Source organism: Anomaloglossus baeobatrachus, chromosome 4, assembly GCF_048569485.1.
Source record: "Anomaloglossus baeobatrachus isolate aAnoBae1 chromosome 4, aAnoBae1.hap1, whole genome shotgun sequence".
Lineage (NCBI taxonomy): Eukaryota > Metazoa > Chordata > Amphibia > Anura > Aromobatidae > Anomaloglossus > Anomaloglossus baeobatrachus.
Window position 1 is genome coordinate 469,845,450 of NC_134356.1, and position 12,271 is coordinate 469,857,720.

Here is a 12,271-nt window from a genome sequence, read left to right on the forward strand (position 1 = left end):
TTATAGTGATGTAATGTCAGGCAATCTGTGCAACACACATTGCAATTTTCTATTATTTAGGCAATCCTTTTTTCTTGATAAAGAGGGTTAGTCAAATATATTCATAAGGACCAATTTTGTCTCCAAAATGTATTTCGTAAACCACACTCAGATAACATCTACAGTCATATTGACACCTAAACATGAAGACACCTGTCTACTCATAGAGATTATCCTCCCCCCTCCATCAAACCAGGCAAGTAGATTGATCTGAGCTGTATTCACACTGGGCATTGGTGAATGATTCTTCGAAGTTCTCGCACCAGTCTATGCCTGGCATTTCAGCCAAGGAGTCTTCATTCTATAGTAGTAGTAGTAGTAGTAGTTCACAGTGTGATACAAATCAATAAAGTCTCCCAAACCGTTATTATTCTTGAGACACTTAGGATTAAGATTGGTAACAATGCGGCCGATCACTCAGATTGTTCAGATCGGATTGTTCATATGAAAAATCCAACCATTAAAATGCAGAACTAAAGTAGCAGAACATGAATCCAGGGGGGGGGGGGTTTATATATTTTTTTTAAACTTTGAAATAACACTGCGGACTGGGTCAGAGTGGCAAATGATGAACCATGGTGTCTGATCATACTATAAATGTCTGGTTCCATCTGACAACAGACAAAAAAAATCAAACATGAGACATCACAGATGTGTGTCATCATCGGCCATGTTGTATTATCCACATATAATTTGATTTTGACCATTTTGTTTAAAAAAAGTTTGACAACATTTGATGTTACTAAAAAATGATTGTTTACATTTTTGGACACATGACATTTAATTATTTAAAGAAAAACAGAAAATATCTATGAACATTATTTCCTGCACAATCATATAACTGTTGGTGGTAGTGGGTGTCTAAGATTTTTTTCTTATTCATGCAAAACAAATGATTGTTCATCAGAAAGAAACAGATGGCTGCAAAATATTGTATTAAAAATGACACAATTGCAGCAATAATTCTTATTGCTAGGAAATATCACATTCTGACGGAACCTTTCACGATATATAACCAATGTCACACAAAAAATAAAAGTTTATCCTCATCATCTAGATGCAGATACTCAGTTCAGCTTGCTGCACATGAAGAATACGAGAGCGAATGTTGTTTCATATCAGTGAATTATAGAATCATAGAATGGTAGAGTTGGAAGGGACCTCCAGGGTCATCGAGTCCAACCCCTTGCTCAATGCAGGATTTACTAAACCATCTCAGACAGATGTCTGTCCAACCTCTGTTTGACACATGTCATTATCATCATAATAGATAAGTGATAATGTACTTACCGAAAATCCTGCCCAGAATGGACACGAGTGTCGTACCCTGGCAGAGGTAGTGAGAGCCAAGGCTGCAAAGCTAACAGCCACAATGAGACATCCAAGCACCATCTGGGAGACCCCAAGAGACAACATGATCCGGGAGCGAGTTCGGTATTCCCGAAGGCGGGAGAAGCTCCGTGAAAGGGCAGCAGGGCTTAGAGAGCGGGTGCCAGGAAGGGCACTTAGTGGCATCATGAACAAGCAATGACCTTCTACAGGTAGCAAAGTATAGGACCTTTACAAATATGATTGCAAACCAGCTGCAGCGTGGACCAGAACTCCCAGGATGATCAGTCAATGCCCAGTGAAGAGTTTAAGCTCCTTATTAGAATGAGCAGTAGAGCTGTCACAGTGAATAGTATGCTGAAGCAAGGATATTTGTAGTAAGACCTTGAGCAAGAGGTATGCCAGCCTATGAATGATACAGAATCAGGAGCAAAGTGATTCCAGAAGATGGATAGAGTGCACTGTATCCGGCAATGAACTCAGGCTTACTAACACAATCACTTCCAAGAGCCTGGAGAGTGTGAAATGCACAGAGGGATGCACAAACCCAATGGATAAATGAAGGGTAAAAATGATTCACGAGTCAGTGAGCAAAGGCAGCGGACAGATCCTAGTGTTAGGGGTCTCCATATGTGTAGATCATGATCTGAAGATCTCATCCATACAAGAATTGTCCAGGTGCCTTATATTAATCCTCCTTCTTGATCTCAGATTATCATCTATTATCCTGGATTTTGGGCACCTCCAAGAATCTAGGCTATAATGTAACTCAGGTGCAAGCTCCCAAAAACCATCATCCTGTCATTGCATGGTACCAGAGCATGAGTGTCAGCTGCACAGCCCAGTGTGATGAAGTCACTTGTAGATAAACACTGGGCGGAGATAGGGAAGGGAGAAGACATGGGGAGCTGGGGGATTTGGAGCCGGGGGATGCTATGTGCGCTGTAGTCTCAGCTGTGATCTGGCTGCTGGAGGAGGTGTAGAAAGTCCTGGGTATCAGTGCTTTCCCTGGTGATAGCCAACGCCAGACTGCTCTGCAAATGAATGCAACTCCTCCAGTATACTGTCAGGAGGGGAGGGGATCAGGATAATAATAACCCCTTGTATTCTGCTCAGTATCCCAGCTCTGCTCCACCACTAGCCCCTATCACAGCCCCTGCTACTGGTCTTCCAGCATCCTCATTTCACTGCAGAATGCATGATCCTCTCACTATCTGGATTAACCACTAACTCCTGTACAATCGCAGCTCTGCTACTCATTGCTCAGAACTCCTCCTTCACTATTAACCCCTAAGAGGATAGCCCCCAGCCTCCTCTGTCACCGAGAAGAGCGCCTGCTAATTACACTTCTATACATCTTATTATTTGCTGCTCTGCGGCTCCATTATGATGCTACCTACAGCTGTCACATGAGCACAATTATGTGCCCAGTCTACTGTGACTCACCCTTGCCACTGGCTGCCAATAATAAATCTAGGTATATCTCCGCTAACATTGACCATCCTCATCCCAATCATTATAAATGAACTGGCTGATCTAGATTTAGTGACGGTAATTATCAGTCTGTCTAGAAGTGTGAAGATTATCCGATTGACCTTCAATATAATAATTAGGAATATTCTAAATGGTAACAGTTATTAATGATCTGGCTGCTCATAAAGAAAAATAATTATTAAATATTCCGAACAATTGTCACCTTAATATTATTAAATAACTGGCCACAATTAGAAATGTGACAACCCAGCTATCAACCTACCATGAATGATAAAGTCAGTCAAATACTGTATATATGTAATTGTCGATAATAACGTAGACTTGTAAATTTATATCAATGATGCTCTTGTTTATGGATGTACTGATTACTAATACTAAAAGTGCTGACCATCAACATCATCATTTTAAATTATCGAAAAGGGTCGTAGATGTTTAACTAATTACTAAGGGTTCAACTGATCGCCGATGAAATGATAAATAGGAATAATTCAGTTTACCACAATTTGTCATTATGTGATGATTCTGCATGTAATGCAACCATAAAACAATAATTGTTAATAATAATTGGTAATTTTGTAGTTCCAAAACAATGTGGTACAATCAATTCTCATCCATTGAATCCAGACCTATAGGGCTACACAGGGCCCATGTTTAGAGATGAGTGAACCTGAAGTTTGGCGTTCGGTGTTCAATATAAACTTAGGCGGGCTTTGCACGTTGCGACATCGCAAGCAGATGCTGCGATGTCGCACGCGATATTCCCCGCCCCCGTCGCAGCAGCGATATCTTGTGATAGCTGGCGTAGCGAAAATTATCGCTACGCCAGCTTCACATGCACTCACCTGCCCTGCGACGTCGCTCTGGCCGGCGACCCGCCTCCTTCCTAAGTGGGCGGGTCGAGCGGCGTCATAGCGACGTCACACGGCAGGCGGCCAATAGCGGTGGAGGGGCGGAGATGAGCAGGATGTAAACATCCCGCCCACCTCCTTCCTTCTCATTGCAATCCGAGAGGCAGGTAGGAGATGTTCCTCGCTCTTGCGGCTTTACACACAGCGATGTGTGCTACCACAGGAACGAGGAACAACATCGTACCTGTCTCTGCACCGGCATTATGGAAATGTCGGAGAATACACCGATGATACGATAACGACGCTTTTTCATCGTATCAAAAAGGTTTTACACACTACGACATCGCAAGTGACGCCGGATGTGCGTCACTTTCGATTTGACCCCACCGACATCGCACCTGCGATGTCGTAGTGTGCAAAGCCGTCCTTAGACTTTTTCCAAGAAAACAGAGTTCAGGTTCGGAGTTTGGGTGTTTTAGATATGAACAACACTCACGTGAGCATTGGTGTACTCGAGTACGGTCTGTTCTCAGCTCAGTGCGAGTCGCTTGCAGTGTTTTACCGGCTCACACTGGGGGTCACAACAGCGTGATCAGATGTAATGTGCACTCCCCAAAAATGGAAAAACCTTGCGCACCCTCTCCCGGAAGTGATCTGTTTATGGCTGACTGCTTGTGGAGACCTGGAGACCTGAAATGCCCAATTAGTGACTTCAATTGATGGTCAAGTCAAGTCCAGGTCCAAAATCGAACTTTAAAAATGTCACCTGGACCAGCAGAATCCGAACATCCACGGGTCCACTCATCTCTACCCATATACTGTTCTTAAGCAATGGCGTCTTTTGTCTGTGTCCACCACTGATTTTATCACTAGGGTGATGTGTATAAGACATGTTTTAGATGTGATTGATCATTGATGATAATAGTAATATGAACCTAGGGGTTATTAACGAGAATTCACTTTTAGCAAATATAATGCTAAATGTAGATATATTGTGTATGTTGTTATTAGAAAAAACAAGCACTGCTTACCACCATCCATTACACCAGCATTAGATGAGTTAACTATTGTCCTTCACCAGTTTACTGAAGAAGACACAGCATTACTGAAATGACAATCATTAAGATGCTCCACAACAATACATTGTTAAGATTAATACTTTGTTTATGTGACATTCGTTTCTTTAGGAACAATCCTGTGCTGATAAGAAAAAGGATTGGATTTTTTATTGTTTTTAATCAAAACGACTTAAGAAATATTTCCTTGGACATTGATTACTCCACAAAAACATTCCTCCTCTCCACTAAGCTGATTCATTCACTATGAACGTCCACAGTTATATTCATCCACATCTCCATCATCCAGATCTCCAGATTGTCCCTGAATACCTCCTTGTGGTCGCACATCACATTTTGTTTGTTCCGCAATCAGTATCATACACTGCTAGTATTCTGATTACAAGTATGCCATTCTCCATCTAGATCTGTCTGATTGTTAATAAAGGGCATGTACAAGTCCAAGGTCAAACTCTTAAGGCTACTTTACACACTGCGATATCGGTCCCGATATCGCTAGTGTGCGTACCCGCCCCCATCTGTTGCGCGACACGGGCATATCGCTACCCGTGGCGCACAACATCGCCCAGAGCCGTCACACATACTTACCTGTCCGGCGACGTCGCTGTGACCGGCGAACCGCCTCCTTTCTAAGGGGGCGGTCCGTGCGGCGTCACAGCGACGTCACTGAACCGCCGCCCAATCGCAGCGGAGGGGCGGAGATGAGCGGGATGTAACATCCCGCCCACCTCCTTCCTTCCGCATAGCGGCCGGGAGGCAGGTAGGGAGACGTTCCTCGCTCCTGCGGCGTCACACGCAGCGATGTGTGATGCCGCAGGAACGAGGAACAACCTCGTTACTGCTGAAGTAACGATAATTGGGAATGGACCCCCGTGTCGCCGATTAGCGATTTTTCACTGTTTTGCAACGATGCAAAATCGCTAATCGATGTCACACGCAACGGCATCGCTAATGCGGCCGGATGTGCGTCACGAATTCCGTGACCCCAACGACTCCGCATTAGCGATGTCGTAGCGTGTAAAGCCCGCTTTAGGGCGGCTTTGCACGTTGCAACATCGCAAGTGCGATGTCGGTGGGGTCAAATCGAAAGTGACGCACATCCGGCATCACTTTCGACATCGTAGTGTGTAAATCCTAGATGATACGATTAACGAGCGCAAAAGCGTAGTTATCGTATCATCGGTGTAGGCTCCGACTTTTTCAAAATTACGCTGCCGTGACAGGTACGATGTTGTTCTTTGTTCCTGCGGCAGCACACATCGCTGTATATGAAGCCGCAGGAGCGAGGAACATCTCCTACCTGCCGCCGGTGGCTATACGGAAGGAAGAAGGTGGGCAGGATGTTTACATCCTGCTCATCTCCGCCTCTCCACTTTGATTGGCCGCCTGCCGTGTGATGTCGCTGTGACGTTGTACGACCCGCCCCCTTAGGAAGGAGGCGGGACGCCGGCCACAGCGACGTCGCAGGCCAGGTGAGTGCATGTGAAGCTGCCGTAGCGATAATGTTCGCCACGCCAGGAATCACAAGATATCGCTGCTGCGACGGGGGCGGGGACTATCGCGTGCGACATCGCAGCAACGTGCAAAGCCCGCCTTACTATAGGTCTTGTCCAACTTCTCTTAGATAATACTCCTCCCAGTATGCATAAATCAGGTAAAGCCTAATATCACATGCATCCCAGTACCTGTATGTCAGGTATAGTCTAATATAAGATGCATCATAGTACCTATATATATATAAGGGGTGGTCCAAGTATATATGTATGTGTGTGTGTGTGTGTGTGTCTGTGTGTGTGTCTGTGTGTGTGTGTCTGCTAAAGGAATCCGCACCATCGCATTTACAATCACAAAATTTTGCACAGGTGCCTTATGTGACCCAGGGAGCGTTGTAGACTATGTTTTGATGGGAAAATTTAACCCCACGCTTTACAGTTACTCTCCAAAAAAACCTGCCTCCATTAAAGTCAATGAAGATGTGAGCTATAGTCTATTAATGGCAGCTGTGATTGGTTGCTATAGAAACAAAATAAACTTAGTATAAGAAGCTTATGTGTGAGGTAATAAGATGTCGGTGGGGAGATGGATTGAGAGAGACAGAAAGAGACAGAGAGAGAGACAGACAGACAGGGAAAGAGAGAGAGAGACACACAGTGAAAGACACAGACAGAGACAGACAGGGAAAGAGACAGATAGGGAAAGAGACAGAGACAAGTAAAGAGACAGGGAAAGATAAAGAGACATATGGGGAAAGAGACAGACGGGGAAAGAGACAGATGGGGAAAGAGACAGATGGGGAAAGAGACAGATTGAGAAAGAGACAGGCGAGGAAAAAGACAGACAGGGAAAGAGACAGAGACAAGTAAAGAGACAGGGAAAGAGACAGAGGCAAGTAAAGAGACAGAGAAAGAGACAGAGACAAGTAAAGAGACAGTGAAAGAGACAGAGACAAATAAAGAGACAGGGAAAGAGACAGAAACAGACGGAGAAACAGACAGACAGGGAAAGAGACAGACAGGGAAAGAGACAGACAGGGAAAGAGACAGACGTGGAAGGAGACAGACCTGGAACGAGACAGACCTAGAACGAGACAGATCTGGAATGAGACAGACCGGGAAAGAGACAGACAGGGAAAGAGACAGATAGGGAAAGAGACAGAGACAAGTAAAGAGACAGGGAAAGATAAAGAGACATACGGGGAAAGAGATAGACGGGGAAAGAGACAGATGGGGAAAGAGACAGATGGGGAAAGAGACAGATTGAGAAAGAGACAGATTGAGAAAGAGACAGATGAGGAAAAAGACAGACAGGGAAAGAGACAGAGACAAGTAAAGAGACAGGGAAAGAGACAGGCAAGTAAAGAGACAGAGAAAGAGACAGAGACAAGTAAAGAGACAGTGAAAGAGACAGAGACAAATAAAGAGACAGGGAAAGAGACAGAGACAGATGGGAAAACAGACAGACAGGGAAAGAGACAGACAGGGAAAGAGACAGACAGGGAAAGAGACAGACGTGGAAGGAGACAGACCTGGAACGAGACAGACCTAGAACGAGACAGATCTGGAATGAGACAGACCGGGAAAGAGATAGACAGGGAAAGAGACAGACGGGGAAAGAGACAGACGGGGAAAGAGACAGACAGGGAACGAGACAAATCTGGAACGAGACAGACTGGGAACGAGACAGACAGGGAAACAGACAGACAGGGATCGAGACAGACGGGGAAAGAGACAGACGAGGAAAGAGACAGATGAGGAAAGAGACAGACCGGGAAAGAGACAGACCGGGAACGAGAGAGACCTGGAACGAGACAGACCGGGAATGAGACAGACAGTGAAAGAGAGACGGGGAAAGAGATAGACGAGGAAAGAGACAGACCTGGAATGAGACAGACCTAGAATGAGACAAACCTGGAATGAGACAAACCTGGAATGAGACAAACTTGGAATGAGACAGATCTGGAACGAGACAGACTAGGAACGAAACAGACGGGGAAAGAGACTGACAGACAGATAGAGAGAGACAGACAGATAGAGAGAGACAGACAGATACAGAGATAGAGAGAGACAGACACAGAGATAGAGACAGACAGAGAGACTGATACAGAGACAGACAGAGAGACTGATACACACAGGGAAACAGAGACAGACAGACAGAGACAGACAGACAGATACTGGGCGAGAGACAGAGAGACATTACTATCCAGGGCAACTCCCGGGTACTACAGCGAGTTGTATATATAAATCAAAATAAATGTTATTTTCTGTATATATATATATATATATATATATACAGTATACATATATATATATCAGGTACATATATATAAAGTATATTAGATACCATACATATCAGGTGCATTCTAATATCACATGCATCCCAGTACTTGTATGTCAGGTATATTCTAATATACGATGCATGACAGTACACACATATATATATATATATATATATATATATATAGTATATTAGGTATATTCTAATATAACATGCATGCCAGTACCTGTATGCATACATCCCAGTACCTTTATGTCAGTTATATTCTAATATAACATTAATTCCAGCACCTGTATGTAGGCCCGGACTGGCCATAGGGCAATTCTGGCAAATGCCAGATGGGCCGGTCCCTGTAGTGGTCCGGTACCTGTAGTTGGCTGCTCTATCTGCAGTCACCGCCGCTCTGCTCAGCAGTGTGCAGGCCAGGCAGCATTTTCTGCCGTGCTCACACTAGCTCCAGCAGGACCAGAAGCCAGCATGCTGCGCTGTGTCGGCCCTGCTGTGTGAGCGTGTGCCCAGCATGTGCATACTGCTGAGGAGCGCGGCGGTGGTGGTACGAGTGACCGCAGCCTCCTCCTTCCTATTCAAATGTATTTGCGTCTCTCAGACGTAAATACATTTGAACCATGTGTAGCGCCATGACTGGGCCCCGCCCCCGACGTGCAGCATCGTGATGAGATCAGCACCTTACTGACATCATCACAGTGCTGCAGGAGACACAGACACATCGGGCAGCGGTAAGCGCTCCATGGAGGAGCCGAAGATGACAGGTTAAATTATAGGGGTGTATTGTGTGTGTATGGGGAGTGGATTGTTGTGTGTGTGTTTGTGTAGGGGGTGATGGGGGGTGCATTGCATAGTGTGTGTGTGTGTGTGTGTGTGTAGGGGAGATGGGGGTGTATTGTATTGTGTATGTGTGTGTGGGGAGGGGGTGATGGGGTGCATTGTATTGTGCGTGTGTGTAGGGGTTACAAATGAGCAGTTTGAGGGGAATATTTTGGAGAGGGGCAATATGGGGGAATATTATGGAGAGAGGCAGTGTGTGGGTATATTACAAAGAGAGCAGTGTGGTGGGACATTATGGAAAGAAGCTGTGTATGTGGACATTATGGAGAGAGGCAGCGTGGGGGTATATTAAGAAGAGAGGCAGTGTGTGATGTATTTTGGATAAGGGCACTGTGGGGGGATATTTTGTGAAGGAAGCACAGTAATTATTTATTCAGGGGCACAGCATTGGAGATATTTATATTTATGAGGTAGTATTTTTAAAGGTGCTGTGTGGGAAAGTGCTGCTGAAGATTAAAGAGGGAGGGCTTCAGAGATTAGCAGTGGGCATGAAACCTCATCATGGCGTCTGTATTGCATGGAGGAAAAAGGGATGGGATCGACTCAAAAGATGTCACCTATAAAGAAACCTGGATGTAAATGATTATTTGTGATGTTGCCTGCATTTTATCAGTATTGTGGTTCCTGTATGGTCCGCAGTCTGATAACAACTCACAGCATCTCCTTTCCATTGTTAAGGACAAGCTGGGAGTTGGAGATTCTGGGCGTCTTCCGAGCCTTCCCATTGATCTGCATTGTAAAATACATAGCGTTTTCCAAGTGGAAAACACCAGAAGAATAGAGTGGTCACTTCTTTTAATCACTTGGTGGTTTTAGAAACCTGAAGTGGGTAAAAGATGCTCAAAAGCCTGCACCTGTGCTCAGCGAGTAGATGCATATGGTCATTCGAGGATTTTTCATAGTAGTTTCCAGGGTGGGATCTCCCCCCAAAATTTTATTGTATATTCCCTAAGTGGTATGTGTCCAAAATTATCACCAGTGAAAATGACAGCTTCCCTGATCACCTTATCTGAAGAATAGGTCATCAATATTAGTTCAGGGGGATCTGATTTTGTATCCCTGCCCATCAGCTATGTGACGACGAAGCAGCATTATGTGGAGAGCAGCATCCTCTTCATTATCTGCAAGACTCAGCCCTGTAGAAAAATAGCAGCTTCACCAGGTCCTGCAACTAAAGGCAGCTTTTCATGCTATGACATCGCTCAAGCGATCTCGTTGGGGTCACGGAATTTGTGACGCACATCCGCCCGCTTTAGCGATGTCGTTGCGTGTGACACCTATTAGCAATTTTGAATCGTTGCAAAAATGTTCAAAATCGCTAATCGGTGACATGCCCCCCTATTCCCAATTATCGTTGCTGCTGCGTGTATGATGTAGTTCGTCGTTCCTGCGGCAGCACACATCGCTATATGTAACACCGTAGGAACGAGGAACCTCACCTTACCTGCGGCAATGCGGAAAGAAGGAAATGGGTGGGATGTTACATCGCGATCATATCCACCCCTCCGCTTCTATTGGGCGCCCGCTTAGTGTCGTCGTTGTGACGCCGAACGAACCGCCCCCTTAGAAAGGAGGCGGTTCGCCAGTTACAGCGACGTCGCTAGGCAGGTAAGTAGTGTGACGGGTCTGAGCGATGTTGTGCGACACGGGCAGCGATTTTCCCGTGTCGCACAACCGATGGGGGTGGGTACGCATGCTAGCGATATCGGTAACGATATCGCAGCGTGTAAAGCAGCCTTAAGAGCAATAAATAGGCCTGAGCTGTAATACTGGACAAAGCCATGACTGCATGTTATATGGTCGTGTTACACAATCTACAAGTGCACAAAGATATTACACATGCACCACGCGAAAAGTGGGCCTGTGCACCCCCAAGTCCCAGGGCTGAATTTTAGTCCCAGTCTGGCCCTATCTGTATGTATATATATGTATATATATATATATATATATATATACAGGGCTGTATTTTGCCTTCGTGCTGCCCTAGGCACTTTAAGTGGTCGCGCCCCTTATTGACAACGTAAAACTGAGTTTTCGCACACGACATCTGTTTAAGGCAGATCTACTCTGTAAAACACTTTAAAAAGTATCAATGAGAAACGAAGGGCACTAACCCCCCCCAATGGGGATCACCACAGGCACATCAAAACATAGCATGAGTATAAAATATTCCCATCACACCGTCCCCACTTATATACTGTGACTGTCACACTGCCCCTAATAAACTACACACTGGCCTCCCTTATAAATTATATCCACCACACCTTCCTCAATTATGAAATATGATCTGCACATTGACCTCACATCATGCAGCCCCCTCCTCACAATGTCCCATGCATGCTGCCCCCTCCTCACAATGTCCCATGCATACTGCCCCCTCCTCACAGCGTCCCATGCATGCTGCCCCCTCCTCACAGTGTCCCATGCATGCTGCCCCCTCCTCACAGTGTCCCATGCATGCTGCCCCCTCCTCACAATGTCCCATGCATGCTGCCCCCTCCTCACAGTGTCCCATGCATACTGCCCCCTCCTCACAATGTCCCATGCATGCTGCCCCCTCCTCACAGTGTCCCATGCATACTGCCCCCTCCTCACAGTGTCCCATGCATGCTGCCCCCTCCTCACAATGTCCCATGCATGCTGCCCCCTCCTGACAATGTCCCATGCATGCTGCCCCCTCCTCACAGTGTCCCATGCATGCTGCCCCCTCCTCACAGTGTCCCATGCATGCTGCCCCTCCTCACAATGTCCCATGCATGCTGCCCCCTCCTGACAATGTCCCATGCATGCTGCCCCCTCCTGACAATGTCCCATGCATGCTGCCCCCTCCTGACAGTGTCCCATGCATGCTGCCCCCTCCTCAGT

At 45.8% G+C, this 12,271-nt stretch overlaps 1 protein-coding gene across 2 annotated transcripts in view; it reads right to left on the reverse strand.

Annotated features, from left to right (window-relative positions):
• Positions 1–2,503, reverse strand: part of ENTREP2 (endosomal transmembrane epsin interactor 2) — a 1,488,859-nt gene extending 1,486,356 nt beyond the window's left edge. Inside the window, exon 1 of one of the 2 annotated variants that reach the window (XM_075342723.1) lies at positions 1,330–2,503. In XM_075342723.1, coding sequence (XP_075198838.1) covers positions 1,330–1,557 — 228 coding nt within the window. In that variant the 5' untranslated portion in view covers positions 1,558–2,503. The remainder of the gene's footprint in view (positions 1–1,329) is intronic. The other variant, XM_075342722.1, reaches the window with a different exon arrangement.
• Between the last annotated feature and the right edge of the window lie 9,768 nt (positions 2,504–12,271).